The following is a 23708-nucleotide window of genomic DNA, read 5'->3' on the forward strand; positions in this document are numbered from 1 at the left end:
ATTTAGCATGCATGCATTGGTAGACAGGTTTTTGTTTCAAGATGAGAGGCCGGTTCTGATCCGACAAGGGGCCTCAGGAGCCGACGAGCTGGACTCAAGGGGCGTGTGTGTGAAACGCTGCCTCCCGCGCACCTGCCCCCGGCCCCAGCATTCGCACCCGAGTCCACTCGGCGCTCCCGCCGACGCCCCCGTGCCCTCCCGCCACCCGGGCCCGGCACTCCCTCCCCCGCCGCCCGCGCGGCTCCCGCATCCCGGGCGCAGCCCCGCTCCCCTCAGGGCGCCCGCCCGCCCGCGCGGCTCCCCCAGGCGCGGCCGTCAGCCGGCGCAGCCCAGTCCCCGCCGGCCCGGCGCACCCCGCGGCGGGCGGCTCCAGCAGCTCCTCCCAGTCGGCGTCCCGGGCGCCGAGCCCAGCCGGGGTGAGACGGAGACTCCGGGCCAGGGCTCCGCACGCGGCATCCCAGGAAGAGGCCAGGGTCGGGCGGCGGGTCAGCGGCCCGTGTACGGTCTCGGTCTCCATTCGGCCACCGACGGGCCAGGCCGGCTCCGGAACCTCTCTCTATAGCTCTTTAATTTGCGCCAGATCGAAGGAAGGTGAAGGAACAGGGCAACTTCCGGCTCGGCCCCCGGCAAACCTGAGAGCAGCCGCTTGTCCCCGTTGTCTGGAGACCAGCTACCGCAGACGCGCAGACGCGCGCCGGCCGGATTTGGCAGTGGGGTTCAAAAGCACTGGGCCGCGGTGCGGTGGCTCGCGGGAAGCTCCAGATTAGAGCATGCGCGCTGATAGCCCGTGGGGCACCCCGCCTCTGGGCTATGCGCAGGCGCAGTGCGGTGGTCACGCACCCCCGACCCCGACCCCCAGCCTTTACTTGACTTTAAGTTCATTCGCTCAGTCGTAGCCCATTCTTTGCGACCCCAAGGACTGCAGCACGCCAGGCTTCCCTGTCCATCACCAACTCCCGGAGTTTGCTGAAACTCATGTCCATCCAGTCGGTGATACCATCCAACCATCTCATCCTCTGTCGTCCCCTTCTCATTTTGCCTTCAATCTTTCCCAGCATCAGGGTCTTTACCAATGAGTCAGTTCCTCATATCAGGTGACTGAAGTATTGGAACTTCAGCTTCAGTCCTTCCAATGAATATTCAGTACCGATTTCCTTTAGGATTGATTGGTTGGATCTTCTTGCAGTCTAAGGGACTCTCAGGACTCTAACACCACAGTTCAAAAGCATCAGTTCTTCGGCGCTCAACTTTCTTTAGAGTCCACTTCTCACCTCCATACATGACCACTGGAAAAGCCGTATCTTTGACTAGACGGACCTTTGTCAGCAAAGTAATGTCTCTGCTTTTAATGTGCTGTCTAGGTAATGGCTTTTCTTCCAAGGAGCAGGTGTCTTTTAATTTCATGGCTACATTCACCATCTGCAGTCATTTTGGAGCCCAAGAAAATAGTCTGTCACTGCTTCCACTGTTTCCCCATCTATTTGCCATGAAGTGATTGGGACCAGATGGCATGATCTTAAGTGTTTTGAATTGAGTTCTAGGCCAGCTTTTTCACTCTCCTCTCTCACCTTCATCAAGAGGCTCTTTAGTTCCTCTTCACTTTTTGCCGTTAAGAGGGGTGTCATCTGTATATCTGAGGTTATTGATATTTAACCCTGCAATCTTGAATCCAGCTAGTACTTCATCCAGCCCAGCATTTCACTTGATGTACTCTGCATTTAAGTTAAATAAGCAGGGTGGCAATATACAGCCTTGATGTACTCCTTTCCCACTTTGGAACCAGTCCATTGTTCCATGTTCAGTTATAACTGTTGCTTCTTGACCTGCATACAGATTTCTCAGGAGGCAGGTAAGATGGTCTGGTATTCCCATCTTTTAAGAATTTTCCACAGTTTGTTGTGATCCACACAGTCAAAGGCTTTAACACAGTCAGTGAAGCAGTAGTAGGTGTGTTTTTCTGGAACTCTCTTGCTTTTTCTATGATCCAACAGATGTTGGCAATTTGATCTCTGGTTCCTCTGCCTTTTCTAAATCCATCTTGAACATCTGGAAGTTCACGGTTCACATACTGTTGAAGCCTGGCTTGGAGAATTTTGAGCATTACTTTGCTAGCATGAGATGACTGCAATTGTGCAACAGTTTGAACATTCTTTGGTTTTGCCTTTCTTTGGGATTGGAATTAAAATTGACCTTTTTCAGTCCTGTGGCCACTGCTGAGTTTTCCAAATTTGCTGGCATATTGAGTGCATCACGTCCACAGCATTGTCTTTCAGGATTTGAAGTAGTTCAGCTGGAATTCCATCACCTCCACTAGCTTTGTTCCTAGTGACGCTTCCTAAGGCCCATTTGACTTCACTCCAAGATGTCTGGCTCTGCGTGAATGATCACATCATCGTGGTTATCTGGGTCATGAAGATCTTTTTTGTATAGGTCTTCTGTGTATTCTTGCCACATCTTAATACCTTCTGCTTCTGTTAGGTCCATCCATTTCTGTCCTTTATTGTGCCCATCTTTGCATGAAACGTTCCCTTGGTATATCTAATTTTGTTGAAGAGATCTGATTTTTTCCATTCTATTGTTTTCCTCAATTTCTTTGTATTGATCACTTAGGAAGGCTTTCTTGTCTCTCCTTGCTATTCTTTGAAACTGCATTCAAATGGATATATCTTTTTCTCCTTTGCCTTTAGCTTCTCTTCTTTTCTCAGCTATTTGTAAGGCCTCCTCAGACAACCAGTGACTTTGGCCTTAGAGAAATAGCACGTAGTAGGGATGCCAGTGCCTCTTTGGACCTGGTCCAAAGAGGAGAGTCCCTCGCAAGGTAAGTGTGGTGTCCTCTTTCTAGAGACCTGAAGCACCTCTTCCAAACCCTCACTCTCTGGAATGGACCCTGAGCCTTTCCGCCTAGGGTGGTGATTGTGTGTGGGGGGGGATGGGGACAGGGTGGGCATGGAGTTGGATTTTCTCTCCTCAGCCCCCTTCCCACAAGCGCTCTTTCTTTTGAGGGTGGCAGGTGGATGCTGGCAGTTCGACTTTAGTTGCAGAGATTTGCATGTTGTCCATGGCAGCTATGGGGCCAGGCAGGTGGTGTCTGAGGAAGGTAGGGGCTCTGGGACGTGGGCCTCTTGTCCACAGGGCCACCAGGTCAGATGGAAGGTGGAGAAACAGCAGGGCCCAAAGGGGGTTGCCCCCCCACCCTGTCATCTGCACTCCTGGCCCCTGGAGGAGCAATCAGGAAGTGTTGGGTCTGTGGTGGAGTAAAATCTGGGCTGCAACTGAAGGGCCTTTAAGCTTTGCCTGGAAAAGTGGGAGTGGATGGAATCTTCTACTCTTGGGGTAGGAAGGTATATGGTCCCTCCCCACCACCACCACTTATCCTCTTCATGAAGCCCATAGAGATGAGTTTTCCAGGTTCTGAAAGGAAAAAGGGAATCAGAATAAGTGGAATGTCAGAGTTTGAAAGGCCTTGCTTCTTGTTCTAATAAACTTTCATTGATAGTAACATGTTTGCACAGTCCAAAGAAAATAAGCTCTTCTTCAGAAACATCAGTCTGCACTTGAAGGAGCAGGTTCAACCTTATCACTGGACTTCGGCTTTCCTGAACAAGGCTGAATGACCAGGATTCAGGAAACTAGACTTCTGTGGTCTCTCCTTTCTTTTGCACAGCCAGTGAAGTCACGAAATCTTGGTTTTCTGAAAGGAAATCTATTATATCTTTCTTCATCTCTGCTTCTGTTTTGAAGCACTTTCATCTGAACAATTCCAGGAGCTTCTTTACTGTCCTTAGCCTTCATTCCCAGTCCCTTCCGTTCCACCCTCTGCTCTGCCCTCTGCTGCTTCTGGTGCTTGTTGCTCTTGACAAAGTACAGCCTTCTGTACTCTGATTCCTGCCTGCCTCCCTGCCCTCCTTCCTACCTCAACCTTTGCAAAAGCAGTTCCCCTTTCCTGGAAAGCCTGTTATTTTGGTGCAGAGAAAATCCTGTTCATCATTCAAAACCAAGCAGATCTCCACCCTACTACAGAATTAAACTCATTCCTCCGTAAGACTCTTATGCTTTTTTGGTATGTCAAAGAAAATCCAAAACTGGAGGTTATGTTTATTTCAAGTCCTTCCAGGGATATTTTGTTCCATTATGTTGCAGGTTAAGGGGAAGCTACAGAATCCTTCCTACCAGTTTTACCTTTGATAGTTTTCCTTTTATATACAATTTAACATAAACAGCCAATTTAAATTTTTTAGGATTTAGTTATACTTATCCCTGTGTTGTGGACAGTTTGTTTTTCTCACTTTCCTCCTGAAATAACTTTTTTTTTTTACCAGCAGAGTGTGTCTGTATGTGTGAATCCCCAGCATTTAACAGTATTTGATACACAAATACATTGAATGGATAACTTTCACAGTGTTAAAATACAAGGCTCATTTATTGTTGTTGAAGGATTTGGTTGTTTTTAACATCTTAATAATTATTTTAAACACAATGATGGAAGTAAGCAAACAATGAAAAACCTCTGTTGGAAATTTCTAGGAATTTCTTTCTTCTGAGAAGATAGTTTAGAAAACTTAAAAAACAAGAAAGTGATATCTGTTCATTGTTGTTATGAGCCAGAAGTTGGTAAAATTCAGCTTCTCCTTTATCTTAGGAGAAACTGCTTGTACCTTTTATCTTTCCTCAGACACTTAGGTGATTCTTAGGATTAGTGAGACTGATGATTATTCTGGATCTAAGTACCCACGTTCACATTAGTTCATTTACTTTGCTTTCAGCGTCACACCACCAGGAGCAGAATGGTCTTTGGGAAATCAGAAAAACACTTGATACTGTAAAATTAGTTCAAGGTTTGGTAACATTTGAGTATCTGGCTCACATTTTAGGCTATCTTTGTTTTTTTTTTTTTTTAATAAGAAAGGTAAGACTGGTAACTTAGTGATTCAACTGAAAATGACATTGATTGTAAGGTATAGAAAAGGAACCAATAAGCTTGTAAGTTTTACATTGGCTTATTTAACTTATATGCAGAGTACATCATGAGGAACGCTGGGCTGGAAGACGCACAAGCTGGAATCAAGATTGCTGGGAGAAATATCAATAACCTCAGATATGCAGATGACACCACCCTTATGGCAGAAAGTGAAGAGGAACTAAAGAGCCTCTTGATGAAAGTGAAAGAGGAGAGTGAAAAGTTTGGCTTAAAGTTCAACATTCAAAAAACTAAGATCATGGCATCCGGTCCCATCACTTCATGGGAAATAGATGGAGAAACAGTGGAAACAGTGTCAGACTTTATTTTGGGGGGCTCCAAAATCACTGTGGATGCTGATTGCAACCGTGAAATTAAAAGACACTTACTCCTTGGGAGGAAAGTTATGACCAACCTAGATAGCATATTAAAAAGCAGAGACATTACTTTGCCAACAAAAGTCCGTCTAGTCAAGGCTATGGTTTTTCCAGTGGTCATGTATGGATGTGAGAGCTGCACTGTGAAGAAAGCTGACTGTGGAAGAATTGATGCTTTTGAACTGTGGTGTTGGAGAAGACTGTTTAGAGTCCCTTGGACTGCAAGGAGATCCAATCAGTCCATCCTAAAGGAGATCAGTCCTGGGTATTCACTGCAAGGACTGATGCTAAAGCTGAAACTCCAATACTTTGGCCACCTCATGCGAAGAGTTGACTCACTGGAAAAGACTCTGATGCTGGGAGGGATTGAGGGCAGGAGGAGAAGGAGACGACAAAGAATGAGATGGGTGGATGGCATCACCAACTCCATGGACGTGAGTTTGAGTGAACTCCGGGAGTTGGTGATGGACAGGGAGGCCTGGCGTGCTGTGATTCATGGGGTTGCAAAGAGTCGGACACGACTGAGCGACTGAACTGAACTGAAACTTTAGAGGAGGAGTTGCTGAGATGGGTATGAACAATACCTCTTTGGAGACTAAAGTAAGGAAGTTCATTTTTATGGGTCTGTAAGGACTGATGCAAAGCTGAAACTCCAATACTTTGGCCACCTCATGCGACGAGTTGACTCACTGGAAAAGAGTCTGATGCTGGGAGGGATTGGGGGTGGGAGGAGACGGGGACGACAGAGAATGAGATGGCTGGATGGCATCACCGACTCGATGGACACGAGTCTGAGTGAACTCCGGGAGTTGGTGATGGACAGGGAGGCCTGGCGTGCTGTGAGTCATGAGGTCGCAAAGAGTTGGATACGACTGAGCGACTGAACTGAAGTGGGTAGCAGCCAAAGAGTCAAGCATTTACTAAATGTCTAGTCCAGTTCAGTTCACTCGCTCAGTCATGTCTGACTCTTTGTGACCCCATGGACTGCAGCATACCAGGCTTCCCTGCCCATCACCAACTCCCAGAGTTTACTCAAACTCATGTCCATTGAGTCGGTGATGCCATCCAACCATCTCATCCTCTGTCATCCCTTTTTCCTCCTGCCTTCAATCGTTCCCAGCATCAGGGTTTTTTCAGATGACTCAGTTCTTCGCATCAGGTGGCCAAAGTATTGGAATTTCAGCTTCAGCATCAGTCCTTCCAATGAATATTCAGGACTGATTTCCTTTAGGATGGACTGGCTGGATCTCCTTGCTGTCCAAGGGACTCTTAAGAATCTTCTCCAACACCACAGTTCAAAAGCATCAATTCTTTGGTGCTCAGCTTTCTTTATAGTCCAACTGTCACATCCATACATGACCACTGGAAAAACCACAGCCTTGACTAGACAGACCTTTGTTGGCAAAGTAATGTCTCTGCTTTTTAATATGTTGTCTAGGTTGGTCATAACTTTTCTTCCAAGGAGTAAGCATCTTTTAATTTCATGGCTACAGTAACCACCTGCTGTCATTTTGGAGCCCAAGAAAATAAAGTCTGTCATTTTTTCCATTGTTTCCCCATCTATTTCCCATGAAGTAATTGGGACCAGATGCCATGATTTTAGTTTTCTGACTGTTGAGTTTTAAGCCAACTATTTCATTCTCCTCTTTCACTTTCATCAAGAGGTTCTTTAGTTCCTCTTCTTTCTCTGCCAGAAGTGTGGTGTCATCTGGATATGAGGTTATTGATATTTCTCCCCACAATCTTGATTCCAGCTTGTGCTTCATCCAGTCCAGCATTTCTCAGTATGTACTCTGCATATAAGTTAAATAAGCAGGGTGACAATATACAGCCTTGACGTACACCTTTCCCAGTTTGGAACCAGTCTGTTGTTCCACGTTCAGTACTAACTGTTGCTTCTTGACCTGCATACAGATTTCTCAGGAGGCAAGTAAGATGGTCTGGTACTCCCATCTCTTTAAGAACTTTCCACAGTTTGTTGTGATCCACGCAAAGGCTTTGGCGTGGTCAGTAAAGCAAAAGTAGATGTTTTTCTGGAACTCTCTTGCTTTTTCCATGATCTAGCGGATGTTGGCAATTTGATCTCTGGTTCCTCTGCCTTTTCTAAATCCAGCTTGAATGCCTGAAAGTTCTCATATACTGTTGAAGTTCATGTACTGTTGAAGCCTGGCTTGGAGAATTTTGAGCATTAATTTGCTAGTGTGTGAGATGACTGCAATTGTGCGGTAGCTTGAGCATTCTTTGGCATTGCCTTTCTTGGGGACTGAAATGAAAACTGACCTTTTCCAGTCCTGTGGCCAATGATGAGTTTTCCAAATTTGCTGGCATATTGAGTGCAGCACTTTCACAGCATCATCTTTCAGGATTTGAAGTAGCTCAGCTGGAATTCCATAACTTCCACTAGCTTTGTTCATAGTGATGCTTCCTAAGGCCCACTTGACTTTGCATTCCAGGATGTCTTGCTCTAGGTGAGTGATCACACCATTGTGATTATCTGGGTCATGAAGATCTTTTTTGTATAGGTCTTCTGTGTATTCTTGCCACCTCTTCTTAATATCTTCTGCTTCTGTTAGGTCCATACCATTTCTGTCCTTTATTTTGCCCATCTTTGCATGAAATGTTCCCTTGGTATATCTGATTTTCTTAAAAAGATCTCTAGGCTTTCCCATTCTATTGTTTTCTTCTATTTCTTTGCATTGGTCACTGAGGAAGGCTTTCTTATCTCTCCTTGCTATTCTTTGGAACTCTGCATTCAAATGGGTAGATATTTCCTTTTCTCCTTTGCCTTTAGCATCTCTTCTTTTCACATCTATTTGTAAAGCCTCCTCAGACAACCATTTTGCCTTTTTGTCTTTTTCTTGAGGATGGTCTTGATCACTGCTTTCTGTACATTGTCATGAACCTCTGTTCAGAATTCTTCAGGCATTCTATCTATCAGATCTATTCCCTTAAATCTATTTGTCGCTTCCAATGTATAATCATAAGGGATTTGATTTAGGTCATACCTGAATGGTCTAGTGGTTTTCCCTACTTTCTTCAATTTAAGTCTGAATTTGACAATAAGGAGTTCATGATCTGAGCCACAGTCAGCTCTACTAGAGTACAGAATAAACATCTTAGTTAATGTCAGCAACTACAGGTGAGATTTTGGAGAGGTTATGAACAATGCCATGCTGTCCAGGTCATGTTTGAGTTAAGGTAAAGTAGTTCAGGTCTTTTTAAGTGAAAATCTGTTTGTGAATAGAAAGGGGATCCAGAAGGCTTAGCTCTAGGGATTAGAAAGAAAGTAAAGAAAGAAACTTACTCTTTGGCTAAAGTTCTTCCACAGACAAAAAGCTGGCTGAGGATATGGTGGGCAAAGACCATGGGGTTCTGCTTCATTTCAGGGAGAGAGGACCAGGTAGAGTACAGAGGATTTTTAGGGAGGTGAAACTATTCTGTATAACACTATAATGGTTATACATTATAACCATGTACATGTCATTATACATTTGCCAAAACTCATGGAATGTATAACCCAATGTAAACTAGAGGTGATAATGTGCACTGTGCTGTGCTCAGTTGCTCAGTCATGTCCGACTCTGCAACTCCATGGACTTCAGACAGTCCGGCTCTGATGTCCATGGCGATTCTCCAGGCAAGAATACTCGAGTGGGTTGCCATGCCCTCCTTCAGATGATCTTCCCAACCCAGGGATAAAACCCAGGCCTCCTACATTGCAGGTGGATTCCTTACTGTCTGAGCCACCAGGGAAGCCCAAGAATACTGGAGTGGGTAGCCTATCCCTTCTCCAGGGGATCTTCCCAATCCAGGAATCCAACTGGAATCTCCTGCACTGCAGGCTGATTCTTCACCAGCTGAGCTACCAGGGAAACCTGATAATGATGTGTAGGTTCATCAATTCGTAACAAATGTACCATCCTGGATGTTGATAGTAGAAGAGACTTGGGTAGGGGTGGGTAGAGGTGTATGTGAACTCTCCACTTTCTTTTCAATTTTGCTGTGAACCTAAAACTGCTGTTAAAAATGTAAGCAAGCACAACTAACTGTGTTTAAACAAGAAAAAAAAAAATAGGTTGCCTAGGAAAGGGAGAGGAAATGAGTGTGAGCGGGGATGAGGAATAAAAAACAGTAATAAGGGGGAGGGATCTTGCACTGGGCCTATGACAATGAACTGTCATAAAATGAATGTTTAACTCAACGGTCACCTTCAACCCAAGAGAAAGAAAATGAGGTTGATGTATGTGCACCTGTTCTGTAATCACAAATATATCAGATACAACACCGGTTATTGATTATATTTTGCCCTAGTATATACTCATTCTCATTCACTTGTTCTCCACATTTTGAACATACCTCCTTATGAAGAAGAAGTAACCTCATAAGATAAGCGGAAAGCTAGAATCTGAATGCAATTTTTCTACATCACATTCCCCACAGAGGGAATCTGTTTTATACTTCCCCACATCTTAGCATTTCTTTAACACTAAAAAAAATGTGTGCTCTGCGTGAATGCACTGGACTTGGAAGTGTAAGAAGGGCTGTCCCTTTCTTGCCTTCATTTCCCGACACTTGCTGCCAGCTGGTGGCGTTACCGCGCAATAACTAATATTTTTTACCTTTCCTCCTGTCACCTGGAAGGAACAGCGGAGCACAGTTGTCGGACTCAGCTGTAGTTCGATGTTTTGTTTTTTTTTTTAAACTGCCTCGCCCCGCAGCTTTAGGGGATTTCATTAATAGTTCCCCGACCAGGGATTGAATCTTGCCCTCCGCAGTGACAGCGTTGACTGGATCCCAGGGAATTCCTAAGTCCAACTTTTCTGACCTTTTAGGAAACGCATCCCCGTGAACTTGCCAGCCTAGGGGACTCGACTCACACTCAGTTCAGCACCAGCGCTTCAAGGGTCCAGGGGGACGATCTCAGAGACTACCGGGACCACGCAGGCTGTTTTGATCCGAAGACTCGCCCAGTTCTCCCTTGCGCCCCCACGAGGTGCAACCTGGCGGTGGGACACTGCGCATGCGCGGTTTGACGGACGTTGCGCCGTCAACGCTTCCGGTGGCCTCGGGTCTCCCGCTACAGCATGAAGATGGGGGAGGACGTCAGAGGAGCGCACAGCGAAGGGCCACAGAAGCTAGTCCTCTGCGTTCTCTGCGGCCTGCCGGCTGCAGGAAAGTCAACTTTCGCGCGCGCCCTCAGACACCAGCTACAGCAGGAACTCGGCTGGGCGGTGGGCGTCGTCGCTTATGATGACGTCATGCCGGAAGCGGTACTTGAGGAGGCAAGCGCACGCCCATTGGTCAGTACGGAGGGGGCGGGGCCTAGGCCGGAGTTCAGTTCGGTTCTGTTGCTCAGTTGCGTCTGACTCTTTGTGACCCCTTGGACTACAGCACGCCAGGCCTCCCTGTCCATCACCAACGCCCGGAGTTTACTCAGGCTTACGTTTATTGAGTCAGTGATGCCATCCAACCATCTCATCCTCTGTCGTCCCCTTCTCCTCCCGCCTTCAATAGCCAAGGGAAATGTATTGTTGGAGGAGACCCTGATGCTGGGAAAGATTGAGGGCAAGAGAAGAAGGGGACGACAGAGGATGAGAAGGTTGGATGGCACCATAGGTGTAGTGGATAATGCGTGGTGTGGGAGAAGGATCCCTGATGGAGGAGAAACGGGGGTTCGAGGAAAGTGAGCTGCTTTGCACAGAATAAGTTGACTATGAATATAACAGGTACAAACAGCCACCAGTATAGGGTTAGATTCTGAAGTAGCGTGCAAGGTGGAAATCTCCCATTGTCAGATACCCTCCTGAAAATCCTTTGGGAAGGTTTTTCTGAAAAGAGGGACAGACGCTCTCAAAAATTCCAACACAGCCAATTTAACAATCAGCCAGGAAAATCCAGGTTTTATGGGGCTTTAAATTATACAGTTTGAGGGAAACCCTTTTAAAGAAGAAGGATACAAAATTACAAGTAACAAGGCACTTACTAGGGTGCCTCCTGTGAAACTCCAGTCTGTACTAATGAAGAATTTGGCCTCTGAAGCTGGATCTTCATTTGTAATCAGAGTAAACCTGCCACTGCCAGAATAGGAAAAGATGTTGGTTTCTTAGTTGACCACCAGATGAAGTAATAGGCTTGTGTTTGGGTACCAAGTACATACTTGGCTTTAAGCCCTCAGATCACCCTCAGCGTGATGAGATGCATCCCTTTGAGAAGCATGTGAAAACAGAGACTTGGGGGAACAGTAGATTGACAGCATTCATCTCATGCTAACTCTAGAGAAAATACTCAGTGACATATTCTGAAAATTTTTAAGTAGTTTGGTTGTTTAGTGCTGAATGTAGATGAGTTCGCATAAATAAAATGCAAATATGGTGTAATTTCAGTCTGTGAGTATATTTGCAAAAATACAGTACATTTGGCATGTGAAAAATTTTGGACTTCACCAGCAAAGTTATATATTTCCCCATTCTTGGTTAGTTGTGAGGTAAATATGGTATCAGTCCCGTAGTAGCACTGGATTTACTTAGGTAATAGTATTTCACCACTCTGGAGGAAGCTGGAACTTGTCGATAGAGATTGTATTTGCTGTGGTTTTCCCTCAGTTTTCTTACTGTATTTTTTCCACTCTCCCCCTACAAAGGCCCTGGGGCTCATCTTGTTACCATGATTAGGATATCTCACATTTTAGGAAGTGATCTGTGTTGCTGTTTTCTTTTCAGTGAATTTCACTGATATATTGGGTTGGCAAAAAAAATTCATTTGGGTTTTTCTGTAAGAGGGCACGGGAAAATCCAAACAAACTTTTGGGCCAAACCAGTATTGGTTTTGTGTGCTGTAATCGCAGTGATGTGATGGGGCGTGGACAGACAGGAGAGGGGTCCTCATCTCCCGTCCTTGTGTTTTCCCTCCAGCCTTGACCTCATAACTGAGTCAGTGCTCTCCAGAGCGCTTGAGCAGCAGCAAGGTTACTTGTGTTTCCAAGCTACTTATTCTCTTCCCCTCAATCTGCTTACTCTGTCTTTCCCCATCCCATTCCATTCCTATTGTTAGCCTGAGGTCCTTTCATCTGGACCCAGAGACTTTTCATCTGATCCTCTTCCTGTCTGCAACTTTTCTTATTTCAAGGGCACGTGGGCATTGCTATATCTTAGCCAGACTGTTTTATCTGGCAGGATATTGATTTTGGTTCCTTCTTTCTCCTGGATGGTAACAGCTTTTCATTCTTTCATTTATGCACTTATTCAGTCATTTCATAAACATTTCTGGAGCATCTGTTAGGTGTCAGACCCTCTGCTGAAGGCTGGGTATACAGCAGTCTATTGATCTAGCAGGGACATGGAGTTGCTTAAACAGTATAAACCATCTTAGAGTGGAGACTCAGTGTATACAGGTGTCATGGTAGGCGAAGGAGGGTCTGCATGCCTTCTTCGTGGTTGAGTCTGAAAAGAGTTCACAGAGAGGTAATATAGCTGAGTAGTTTTTCAGCAGAGGGAATAGCATATATGAAGACATGAGTATGAGAAAGCAAGCTGTGACTAGAGACCTCCAAATGGTTCAGAAATTATCATATGGAGCAGCGGGGGTGTTGAGGCATGACCACACTACTGGCCAAAGCCTAATATAATTTGCAGTTCTCTGGTATTTTGCAGCCATCCAAGTGGAAATTGTTTCGCCAGGAACTGTTGAAGTACCTTGAACACTTCTTGCTGGCTGTCATTAACGGGTGTCAGCTGTCTGCCCCACCCAGCAGGACTGAAGCCATGTGGAAGGATTTTATAACCTGCTTGAAGGATCAAGAGCTGATATCTTCTGCAGCTGTTGAGGCCCAGTCTCTCTACCCCTTAACGAAGACTGCTGTGTCTAGACCTCTGCTTTTGATTTTAGATGACAACTTTTATTATCAAAGTATGAGATATGAAGTCTATCAGCTGGCTCGGAAATGTAATTAACACATTTTTTTTTCCCTCACACACAAAGATATTTATTCACGTCTCAAATTTACTAGTGCTGGGACTTCCCTAGTGATCCAGTGATTAAGACTTCACCTTCCAATGCAAAGGGTGAACGTTTGATCCCTGGTCAGGGAGCTGATATCCCACTTGGCTTGTGGCCAGTAAACCAAAACATAAAATAGAAGCAACACTGTCACAAATTCAGTAAAGACTTTAAAAATGGTCCGCATCAAAAAAAAAAAAAAAATAACGATCACTGTTTTTAGTGAGAACTTAAGTGAATTAGGAGGTTTACATGGATTTACTTCATTTTCAAAGCTACATGTTCAGTACTGCTCATGGTCTTTCCTTCTGCAGATGGGATAACTTATGTAAATATATTTAGTTCACATTTTGGAAAGATACTGCCCGAGTAATTTTGTGGTTTTTGAATTGTTTTCAGATGCATTAGGCTTTTGCCAGCTCTTTTTAGATTGTGCTCTCGAGACCTGTCTACAGAGGAATGCTCAGAGGCCACGACCACTGCCTGCCGAGACCATCCACCAGATGGGAAACAAAATAGAAAAGCCCAACCCCGAGAAAAATGCTTGGGAACACCACAGCTTCGCAATTCAGAGTCCAGCGTGTGCTTCCGAGGCCAGGTAGCCCACTCAAGGGTTTCTTTCCACCAGGAGCTTCACTGAGCCAGGCCCTGGGCTGCAGGCCTCTCTTGTATCCACTCGATTGCTCTCACACAAGCCTTGGAGAGAGATTATTTTTTCCTCTTTGTGTAGAAGAGAAAACCCAGTGAGGGAGTTTAGCTTGCCCAGAGTCACTGACATGGTCAGTTACGGCTGCGAGGTGAATCCAGGTTTGTTTGCAAATATGTCCTCTTGTTAAAGTTATACGGTTTCCCAGGGATCAGGGCAGGGCGTTCAGAGTAGGGTACCTCTCTGATACTCTTGCTTAAGTAGTGTAGTCTAGACTGCCCAGCAGTTTTCTTTCCTTTTTTAAAAACTTTTTATTTTGGGGGCTGCACCACGAGGCTTGGGTGATCTTAGTCCCATGAGCAGGGATCGAACCCACATCCTCTTCATTGGAAGCACAAAGTCTTAACCACTGGCCCACCAGGGAAGTCCCCCCGCCCCCCGTAGTTTTCTTATACAGAGAAAAGGAATGGATGGAATCCTGGTTGTGCCTTAAGTCTCACTCCATTGCGCTGCTTGTCTAGATGTGAGGCTTGTGGCTATGCTATCTAATGCATCTGATTGCTGACAGGCCTCGAGACTTCTAGAGTTCAAGTTTACATTTCTGATAGAAATTTCACCGATGATGGAACTGCTTTGTATTTGTCCTGCCCAGTATGGTAGCTGCTGCAGCTGCTAAGTCGCTTCTGTAGCTGCTAGCCACATGCAACTGACCATCAAGCACTAGACATAAAACCAGTGCAACTTATGACCTGAATGTTTATTTATTTGGCTGGCCTGGGTCGTCTTTGCTGCATGTGGGCTCTCTAGTTGCAGAGAGTGGGGCTGTTCTCTAGTCACTGTGCATGGGATTCTCCTTTCGGTGGGTTCTCCTGTTGTGGACCACAGGCTCTAGAGCACAGCCTAAGTAGTTGTGGCCCATGGGCTTAGTTGCTCTGAGGCATGTGGGATCTTCCCAGACCAGGGATCCCACCCATGTGCCCTGTATTGGCAGGTAGATTCTTAAACACTGGACCACCAGGGAAATCCCATGACCTGAATTTTAAATGTTATTTTGATCACTTTAAACTTAACTGGTTGCATGTGGCCTGTGGATGCTGCAGGAACAACACAATTCTAGGGGTATGTTGCCCACAGTTCCTTAGTTCCTGCCTCACTGTTGTCCATATGAGATCAACAGTTTTTTAAAAGTCTAATGTTTTAAATTCTGTATTCTCTTCCAATCATATAAATCTTTTTCTTAAACTCATTCTTCAAAATGTTTAGTTCCCAAGATACAGTTTCCATGCATTTTGTAATACTCTAACATTCTAAAAACATTCCAAATTGGATTTAAGTAAGTATTGTTCGTAGGTTTAATGAAATAAGCTATGGCTGAGATTTCTAATTTTAACTTCCCATAATATCTTGAAACTTTGAGCAGGCGAACACATAGCTGATTGATGGCTTGTTTCTGGAATACTGAAAATGTTTTCCTTCGGAAATGAATGGCTGGTTGAGATATTGAGATATCCCATGAGAGCAGCCCAAGGTTATCATCACTGCTTTGGGGGCTAGTTCTTACTAGAAGTAGGAAGGAGTGTGAGCTTTGCCAGTGCCAGGGCCAACCCTGAGCAGAATCTGCAGGTCTGTCTTAAGTCTTAAGAACGTACGTGGTCCAGGGACTTCCCTGATGGTCCAGTGTCTAAGACTCTGTGCTCCCAAAGCAGGGGACCCAGATTCAATTCCTAGTCAGGGAACTAGATCCCACATGCCACAGCTAAAAAGGTTCCACATTCCATAGCTAAGACCATGTGCATCCAAATAAATATATAATTTAAAAAAGAAAAAACCTAAACCAGGGAGGGAAAAAAAAACCAACAACCCGTGGTCTAAGATAGTCCCAGCATAGCTGTGAAGGGGTTGTCTAAAATCTGGTGGCCTTCTATTGGAAGTTGAAAGATGATATGACAAATATACCTTTCCCAGGCTTCTGTGAAATACTACAACTACTAACTGGTGGTTCAGCACTAAAGAATCCACCTGCAGTGCAGGAGCTGCAGGTTTGATCCCTGGGTCAGGAAGGTCCCCTGGAGTAGGAATTGGCAACCGACTCCAGTATTCTTGCCGGGAGAATCCCATGGACAGAGGACCCTGGTGGGTTAGAGTCCATAGAGACAAAAGAGTTGGACATGACAACTGAGCTCACATACACAGACGCACAAATGAGTAGAAGCCAGGAAATAAAGACTAAGCATGCTTCTCTGGGCAATATAAAGTTGTAGGTGCCTAAAGTTCAGCACTTAATGAGAGAAAAGAGAGAATGTCTTTTCAAAGCTTATTAATAGGGGTCTTGGGAAATTAGTATTTTTTACAGGAGGGATTTTGGGGGACTTCTTTGTTTTGAAGTTCTACATTTGAATTTTGCAAGTAGAAGGTAGCTTCCAAATCACTTTGCTTTTCCCCTTCTGTTTAGGATTTTGGATATACCACCTTTATTCCTCTAGAATTCAGCTTAGTGCCCTAAAACACAAGTTCTTTTAAAAAACAGATGTTTGATATGAGAATTTATTTAATCCTACCTCCTTTTACAGGCTGAAGCTGACTGATTTATTGATTACTGCTTTGGAAAATCCAATAAAATACATGGAGGAAAATTTGGAACAAAAAGTAAGTCTTCCAGTTGAGATTTAGCATAAATGAGAAGGAACTTTCTCTCGGAAGAAGGATCTTCTCTAGGAAGAGCCTTTGGAGCTCAGTGTGAAGTATGAGTAACGTGTGGAAGATGATCTCTGTCCCTGCTCCAGCGTCTCACCAGCATCCAGCCCCTGACACCTGGGTGCAGCAGTGCTCTGGAGGCAGCCTGCGCTGCCTGCTCAAAGGCAGCTGTTAAGTTTTCAGAAACATTGGAGCCTGCTGATGTTACATTGGTAGCTTGAAGTGGGCATGGGTGGGAATATTTACACCATTGTTGTTGTTCAATCATTCAGTCGTGTCTCTTTGTGAGCCCAGGGACTGCAGCACGCCAGGCTGCCCTGTCCTTCACCATCTTCCAGAGCTTGCTCAAACTCATGTCCTTTGAGTCAGTGATGCCATCCAAGCATCTCATCCTCTCTCGTCCCCTTCTCCTCCTGCCTTCAGTCTTTCCCAGCATCAGGGTCTTTTCTAATGAGTTACCTCCTCACATCAGGTGGCCAGAGCATTGGACCTTCATCTTCAACATCAGTCCTTCAAATGAATATTCAGGACCGATTTCCTTTAGGACTGACTAGTTTGATGTCCTTGCAGTCCAAAGGACTCTCAAGTCTTCTCCAGCACCATAGTTCAAAACCATCAATCCTTCGGTGCTTAGCCTTCTTTATGGTCCAACTCTCATATCTATACACGACTACTGGAAAAACCATAGCTTTGACTAGACGAACCTTTGTTGGAAAAGTAATGTCTATGTTTTTTAATATGCTGTCTAGGTTTGTCATTGCTTTTCTTCCAAGGAGCAAGTGTCTTTTTAATTTCTTGGCTGCATTCACCATCTGCAGTCATTTTGGAGCGCAAAAAAATAAAGTCTGTCATTGTTTCCATTGTTTCCCCATCTATTTGCCATGAAGTGATTGGGAGCAGATGGCATGATCTTAGTGTTTTGAACTGAGTCCTAAGCCAGCTTTTTCACTCTCCTCTCTCACCTTCATCAAGAGGCTCTTTAGTTCCTTTTGACTTTTTGCCATAAGGGTGGTGTCATCTGCATATCTGAGGTTATTGATATTTCTCCCTGCAGTCTTGATTCCAGCGAGTACATCATCTAGCCCAGGATTTCACTTGACGTACTCTGCATATAAGTTAAATAAGCAGGGTGACAATATAGAGCCTTGATGTACTCCTTTCCCAATTTGGAACCAGTCCGTTGTTCCATGTCCAGTTCTAACTGTTGCTTCTTGACCTGCATACCTCTTGAAGAATTTTCCACAGTTAGTTGTGATCGACACAGTCAAAGGCTTTATCATAGTCCACAAAGCAGGAGTAGATGTTTTTCTGGAACTCTCTTGCTTTTTCTATGATCCAGTGGATGTTGGCAATTTGATCCCTGGTTCCTCTGCCTTTTCTAAATCCATCTTGAACATCTGGGAGTTCTTAGTTTACATGCTGTTGAAGCCTAGCTTGGAGAATTTTTAGCTTTACTTTGCCAGCATGTGAAATGAGTGCAATTGTGTGGCAGTTTGAACATTCTTTGGCACTGCCCTTTTTGGGGATTTAAATGAAAACTGACCTTTTCCAGTCCTGTGACCACTGCTGAGTTTTCCAAATCTGCTGGCGTATTGAGTGCAGCACTTCAACAGCATCCTCTTTTAGGATTTGAAATAGCTCAGCTGGAATTCCATCACCTCCACTAGTTTTGCTTGTCGTGATGCTTCCTAAGGCCCACTTGACTCTGCACTCCAAGATGTCTGGTTTGAGGTGAGTGATCACACCACCATGGTTATCTGAGTCATGATCTTTTTTGTATATTTCTTCTGTGTATTTTTGCCACCTCTTCTTAATATCTTCTGCTTTTGTTAGGTCCATACCTTTCCTGTCCTTTAGTGTTCCCATCTTTGCATGGTATGTTCCCTTGGTATCTCTAATTTTCTTGAATAGAGAATCTTTCCCATTCTAAATAGACAAACACTATAGATGGGTTTGTTTCTGTCTTTGAGAGTCTATTCTTAGACATTAACCGGCATACTGCCCACATGGAACCCAGTTTACAACTTGATGTATTCCATTTAGACCCTCTCCTAGAGAAGAAGGGGGCTTCCCTGGTGGCTCAGATGGTAAAGAATCTGCTTGCAATGCAGGAGACCTGGATTTGATCCCTGGGTTGGAAGATCCCCTGGAGAAGGGAATGGCTACCCACTCCAGTATTCTTGGCTGGGAAATCCCATGGACAGAAGAGCCAGGGGGGCTACAGTCCATGGGGTCACAAAGTGTCGAATACGACTGAACGAGTAACACTTTCATTTGAGAAGAATACCTGGAACAGAAAAGCCACTTTTACTTTTCTTTCAGTCTCTTCACCTATGTATCACCGACACCTTAGTCATTTCTTTTATACAACTAGGTAACTGTCCCAATAACAATGTCTTATTACCTAGGAAACAGACAGACTTATCTGTTCAACTAACATTCTTCATCAAGCTGATCAGACCCTCCGAAGAATTGTCTCTCAGACAATGAAGGAAGCCAAAGGTATGCTGTGTAGTTAAGATTCTATTCAGTTGAGACTATTCTCTCCTGCTGCTCTTGTTCCCTGGACATGAATACTTTATGTACTTTCATTTGTGACGTTTACATCATGTTTTCAGTTTAAATGTGGAACTCGGTTGTGTTAAACTTCTACCCCTGGTATCAGGCTTTCATCCATCCAGTAGGTTTTTATTGAGTGGCTACTTTGTACTAGGCTTTATTCTAGATATTGGAACATTTGGAGGGAGCAGAATGTCAGTGAGGAGATACACACACAAAAGAAATATATGAACATATGCCAGTGCTCTGAAGAAAAATATAGTAGGGTAACAGTGTAGTGATGGGAGGATTTATTTTCAAAAGAGCAACCATGAAGACTTCTCAGAGGAAATGACATTTAAGCAAAGGTGTGAATGAAAGGAAATAGCAAGCCACACTGGTGCCTGGAGGATCGTTCCGAGTAGTGCCGAAAGCTACTTTACCTGTGCCAGGTAAAGCTGGTATATTCTAGAACACAAAAGAAGACACTGAGTCTAGAGTGAAGTAAGGGATGGGGAGAGGTAGTCAGGGCCAGTTGGAAAATCAGCATGGCATCTGAACAAGTTCAGTGCACTGTCAGTCTGAACTTAGATGAAATATGTGGTAATGACAGTTTTGGAAAATTATTCCTTTAGGTTTTGAATATTGAACTCTTTACTATCACCCTTGATTTTAAAAAAATAACAGCAGCTTAACATTTCTTGAACTCCTTTTATATGCCAAGAGCCTTATATATTATTTCTAGTCTTCAGAATCCTATCAGGGAAGTGTAGTTTTACAAATTGGGAAATGGAGGGTCTGAGAGGATAAGTATACCTGCTCCAGGCTACACTGAACAGTGGCTATATACTTGGGGCTCAGAGTTAAGTCTGATTCTAGTCTATGCTTTCTGTTATGCTCCCGCACATCACCAACATTTATTATTAATACCTTTAGGAAAACTTAGGACATTGGAAAAAGAAACAGTATACTAACCATATTATGTTTTTCAAACTTCTTTTTTTAACCATGATTCATAACTCGATTTTAATACTGTAACCTAGTGTGTGTAGCCCCTTACGTGAACACACTCCTGCATAGAAACAAAACGCTTCCATGTTTAATGAACTCTACTGTGGTCTATTTGATTGCATCTTAGAAAAACACCGGTTGCAACATGCAACCCAGGTATGGATTATAATACAAAGTTTGGAAAAGAGCTGGAACAAAAATGGTCTCACGTCAGAAAAAAAACAAGAATAATTGTAGAAGTTTTCAGCCGTTTGTCTTTGTCTGTAAAATGAATTAGGACCATGACATCACTTCATGGCAAATAGAAGGGGAAAAAATGGAAGCAGTGATGGATTTTATTTTCTTGGGCTCCAAAATCACTGAAGATGGTGACTGCAGCCATGAAATTAAAAGACGCTCCTTGGAAGGAAAGCTATGACAAACTTAGAGAATGTATTAAAAAGCAGAGACATCACTTTGCTGATATGGGTCCATATAGTCAAAACTATAGTTTTTCCAGTAGTCATGTATGGATGGATATGATAGTTGGGCCATAAAAAAGGCCGAGTGTCAAAGAACTGATGCTTTTGAACTGTGGTGCTGGAGAAGACTCTTGAGAGTCCCTTGGACTGCAAGGATATCCAACCAGTCCATCCTAAAGGAAATCAGTCCTGACGGTTCATTGGAAGGACTGATGCTGAAGCTGAAACTCCAATCCTTTGGCCACCTGATGTGAAGAACTGACTCCCTGGAAAAGACCCTGATGCTGGGAAAGATTGAAGGCAGAAGGGGGCAGCAGAAGATGAGATGCTTAAATGGCATCACCAGCTCAATGGACATGAGTTTGAGCAAGCTCCAGGAGACAGTGAAGGACAGGGAAGCCCGGCATGCTACGATTCATGGGGTGGCAAAGAATTGGATATGACTTAGCGACTGAACAACAACATAAAATCAAGGGGGAATAGGGTTATACCCAAATTACTCTCAACTCTCTTCCTCTCCATTAAAAAAAATCTTTCCCCCTTCTTGGTGAAGGAGATGGCACTAGCTTCTAGAACTCTGCTTAAATAAAATTAAATGATTGGGTTCTCTTTCCATCAAGAAGTAAAAGGACAGTCCACAAAATGCAAGAAAATATTTGCAAATCACATCTCATAAGGGACTTATACCCAAAATATATACAGGACTCTCACAACTCAATAATAAAGAGAAATAACCCTATTTTTCAAATGGGCAAAGAATCTGAGTAGAAATTTCTTTAGGGAAAATATACAAATGGCCAGTAACTGCATGAAAACACACCTGGCATTATTAGTTATCAGGGAAATACAGATCAAAACCACAGTGAGATACCACTGCACACTCACTAGGACAGCTAGAATCTAAAAGTCCAAGTTTTAGTGAGGATATGGAGAACTCAGAATCCATGGACACCACTGGTGGGAATGTAAAATGGTGCAGCTGCTTTGGAAAACAGCCTAGCAGCTCCTCAGATTAAATTTAGTTACCATGGGACCTAGAAATGAAAACATATTCATATAAAAATCTGTACACAAGTGCTTGCTGCTGCTGCTGCTAAGTCACTTCAGTCGTGTCCGACTCTGTGTGACCCCATAGATGGAAGCCCACCAGGCTCCCCCGTCCCTGGGATTCTCCAGGCAAGAACACTGGAGTGGGTTGCCATTTCCTTCTACACAAGTGCTTAGAGCATCATTATTGCTAAGTCACTTCAGTCGTGTCCGACTCTGTGCGACCCCACAGACGGCAGCTGACCAGGCTCCGCCGTCCCTGGGATTCTCCAGGCAAGAACACTGGAGTGGGTTGCCATTTCCTTCTCATAGCCAAAAGGTAGAAGTAACCCAAATGTCTGTCAGCTGATAAACATGTGGATATGTCCATCTATCCATAAAATGGATTACTCAACTATAAAAAGCAAGAAAATACTTCAACATGGATGAACCTTGAAAACATTATGTAAAGTGCTAGAAGCAAGCCACAAAAGGTCACATAGTATGAGTCCAGTCATATGAAATGTCCAGAATGGGGAAATCTGGAAACACGAGGTAGATTACTGGTTGCTTAGGGATTGAGGGCAGAGAGAGGGGGAATGGGGCAGGAGGGTGATATTAGCTATCGCAGATGATAAAAGTGTTTTTTAAGATTGACTGTGATGATTGTTGCTTATATCTGTGAATATACTAAAACTACTGAATTGTAGTTTAAATGGTAAGCGGTAATGTTCATTTTACCTCCATAAAGCTGTTCAACAAAAAAAAATCAGTTCTCAGTCACACCACCCACACGGCTAGTGGCTGCTGGCCTGAATAGGGCAGACATAGAACGTTTCCATCACTGTAGGAAACTATATTGGACAGCTATTCTAGGTATATGAGCTTCAAACCCAACTGTCATTTTCTAGCTCTGCTCTTCTGCCTTACTACCTATTAATTCAATAAGATTGTAAATCAACTTATTTTGTCAACAAAAAGCCTTTTCTGCTCTCACATTTCATAACAAGTTATTTAAATGATTTGCTTGTATTGCATTAAGGTGACCTTTGTCTACATGTATATTATACCAGCTCAATTATTATTTGTAGAAGAATCTGAATGGTTTGTCTGAAGTAATCAAATTAATTTCCTAGTGTCATCAGTCCAGCTAAATTTAATCTACCCAAATAATTTTGAGTATCTTTATTTTAGATGAACAGATGTTTCCGTACAACTTGAAGCTTTTGGCAGAAGAACTTAACAAGCTCAAAGCAGAGTTTTTGGAAGACCTAAGACAAGGAAACAAAAAATACCTGTGCTTTCAACAAACCATTGACTTATCAGATGTTATTTCTTTTTTCCATTATGAGAAAGATAACATTGTACAGAAGTATTTTTCAAAGCAGCATTAAAACTTCTGAATCTCCAATCAAATATCTATTTTGGTTATGATTTTGCAAACTAATTAAAACAATTATGTATTACTGGATGTGTTCTAGTCTAATAATGTGAATTGCCAAATGCAGAGTTCCAAAGAATAGCAAGGAGAGATAAGAAAGCCCTCCTCAGCGATCAATGCAAAGAAATAGAAGAAATCAATAGAATGGGAAAGCCTAGAGATCTCTTCAAGAAAATTAGAGATACCAAGGGAACATTTTATGCAAAGATAGGCACAATAAAGGACAGAAAAGGTAGGTACCTAACAGAAGCAGAAGATATTAAGAAGAGGTGGCAAGAATACACAGAACTGTACAAAAAAGTCACGACCCAGATAATCACGATGGTGTGATCACTCACCAGACATCCTGGAACGTGAAGTCAGGTGGGCCTTAGGAAGCATCACGACGAACAAAGCTAGTGGAGGTGATGGAATTCCAGTTGAACTATTTCAAATCCTAAAAGATGCTGCTGTGAAAGCGCTGCACTCAATATGTCAGCAAATTTGGAGAACTCAGCAGTGGCCACAGGATTGGAAAAGGTCAGTTTTCATTCCAATCCTAAAGAAAGGCAATGCCAAAGAA

The 23708-nt window shown here is 43.7% G+C and overlaps 2 protein-coding genes across 3 annotated transcripts in view; one reads left to right on the top strand and one right to left on the bottom strand.

The window, feature by feature from the left end:
* The window catches only part of LOC129555274 (ATPase PAAT-like), a 27871-nt gene extending 17426 nt beyond the window's left edge, over positions 1-10445 (bottom strand). The window contains exon 1 of one of the 2 annotated variants that reach the window (XM_055424456.2): positions 354-1337. In XM_055424456.2, coding sequence (XP_055280431.1) covers positions 354-517 — 164 coding nt within the window. In that variant the 5' untranslated portion in view covers positions 518-1337. Of the gene's footprint in view, positions 1-353 lie in introns of both variants that reach the window. The other variant, XM_055424457.2, reaches the window with a different exon arrangement.
* PSTK (phosphoseryl-tRNA kinase) lies at positions 10405-23234 on the top strand. Its single transcript, XM_055424463.2, has 6 exons — positions 10405-10634; positions 12984-13275; positions 13729-13927; positions 16546-16621; positions 19078-19171; positions 22900-23234. The coding sequence occupies exons 1-6, from the start codon at positions 10419-10421 to the stop codon at positions 23097-23099; spliced, it is 1077 nt and encodes a 358-aa protein (XP_055280438.2). The 5' UTR covers positions 10405-10418; the 3' UTR covers positions 23100-23234.
* The last annotated feature ends 474 nt before the right edge of the window (positions 23235-23708 follow it).

Source organism: Moschus berezovskii, chromosome 12 (genome assembly GCF_049115385.1).
Source record: "Moschus berezovskii isolate FMDL1 chromosome 12, NW_MosBer_1.0, whole genome shotgun sequence".
Lineage (NCBI taxonomy): Eukaryota > Metazoa > Chordata > Mammalia > Artiodactyla > Moschidae > Moschus > Moschus berezovskii.

Bases quoted from the DNA above. Each gene is read 5' to 3' on its own strand.
- PSTK (XM_055424463.2), top strand. From the start codon at position 10,419: ATGAAGATGGGGGAGGACGTCAGAGGAGCGCACAGCGAAGGGCCACAG. The intron at 13,928-16,545 runs GTAGCCCACTCA...CTCCTTTTACAG, and splicing joins GCGTGTGCTTCCGAGGCCAG to GCTGAAGCTGACTGATTTAT. The intron at 16,622-19,077 runs GTAAGTCTTCCA...CTTATTACCTAG, and splicing joins AGGAAAATTTGGAACAAAAA to GAAACAGACAGACTTATCTG.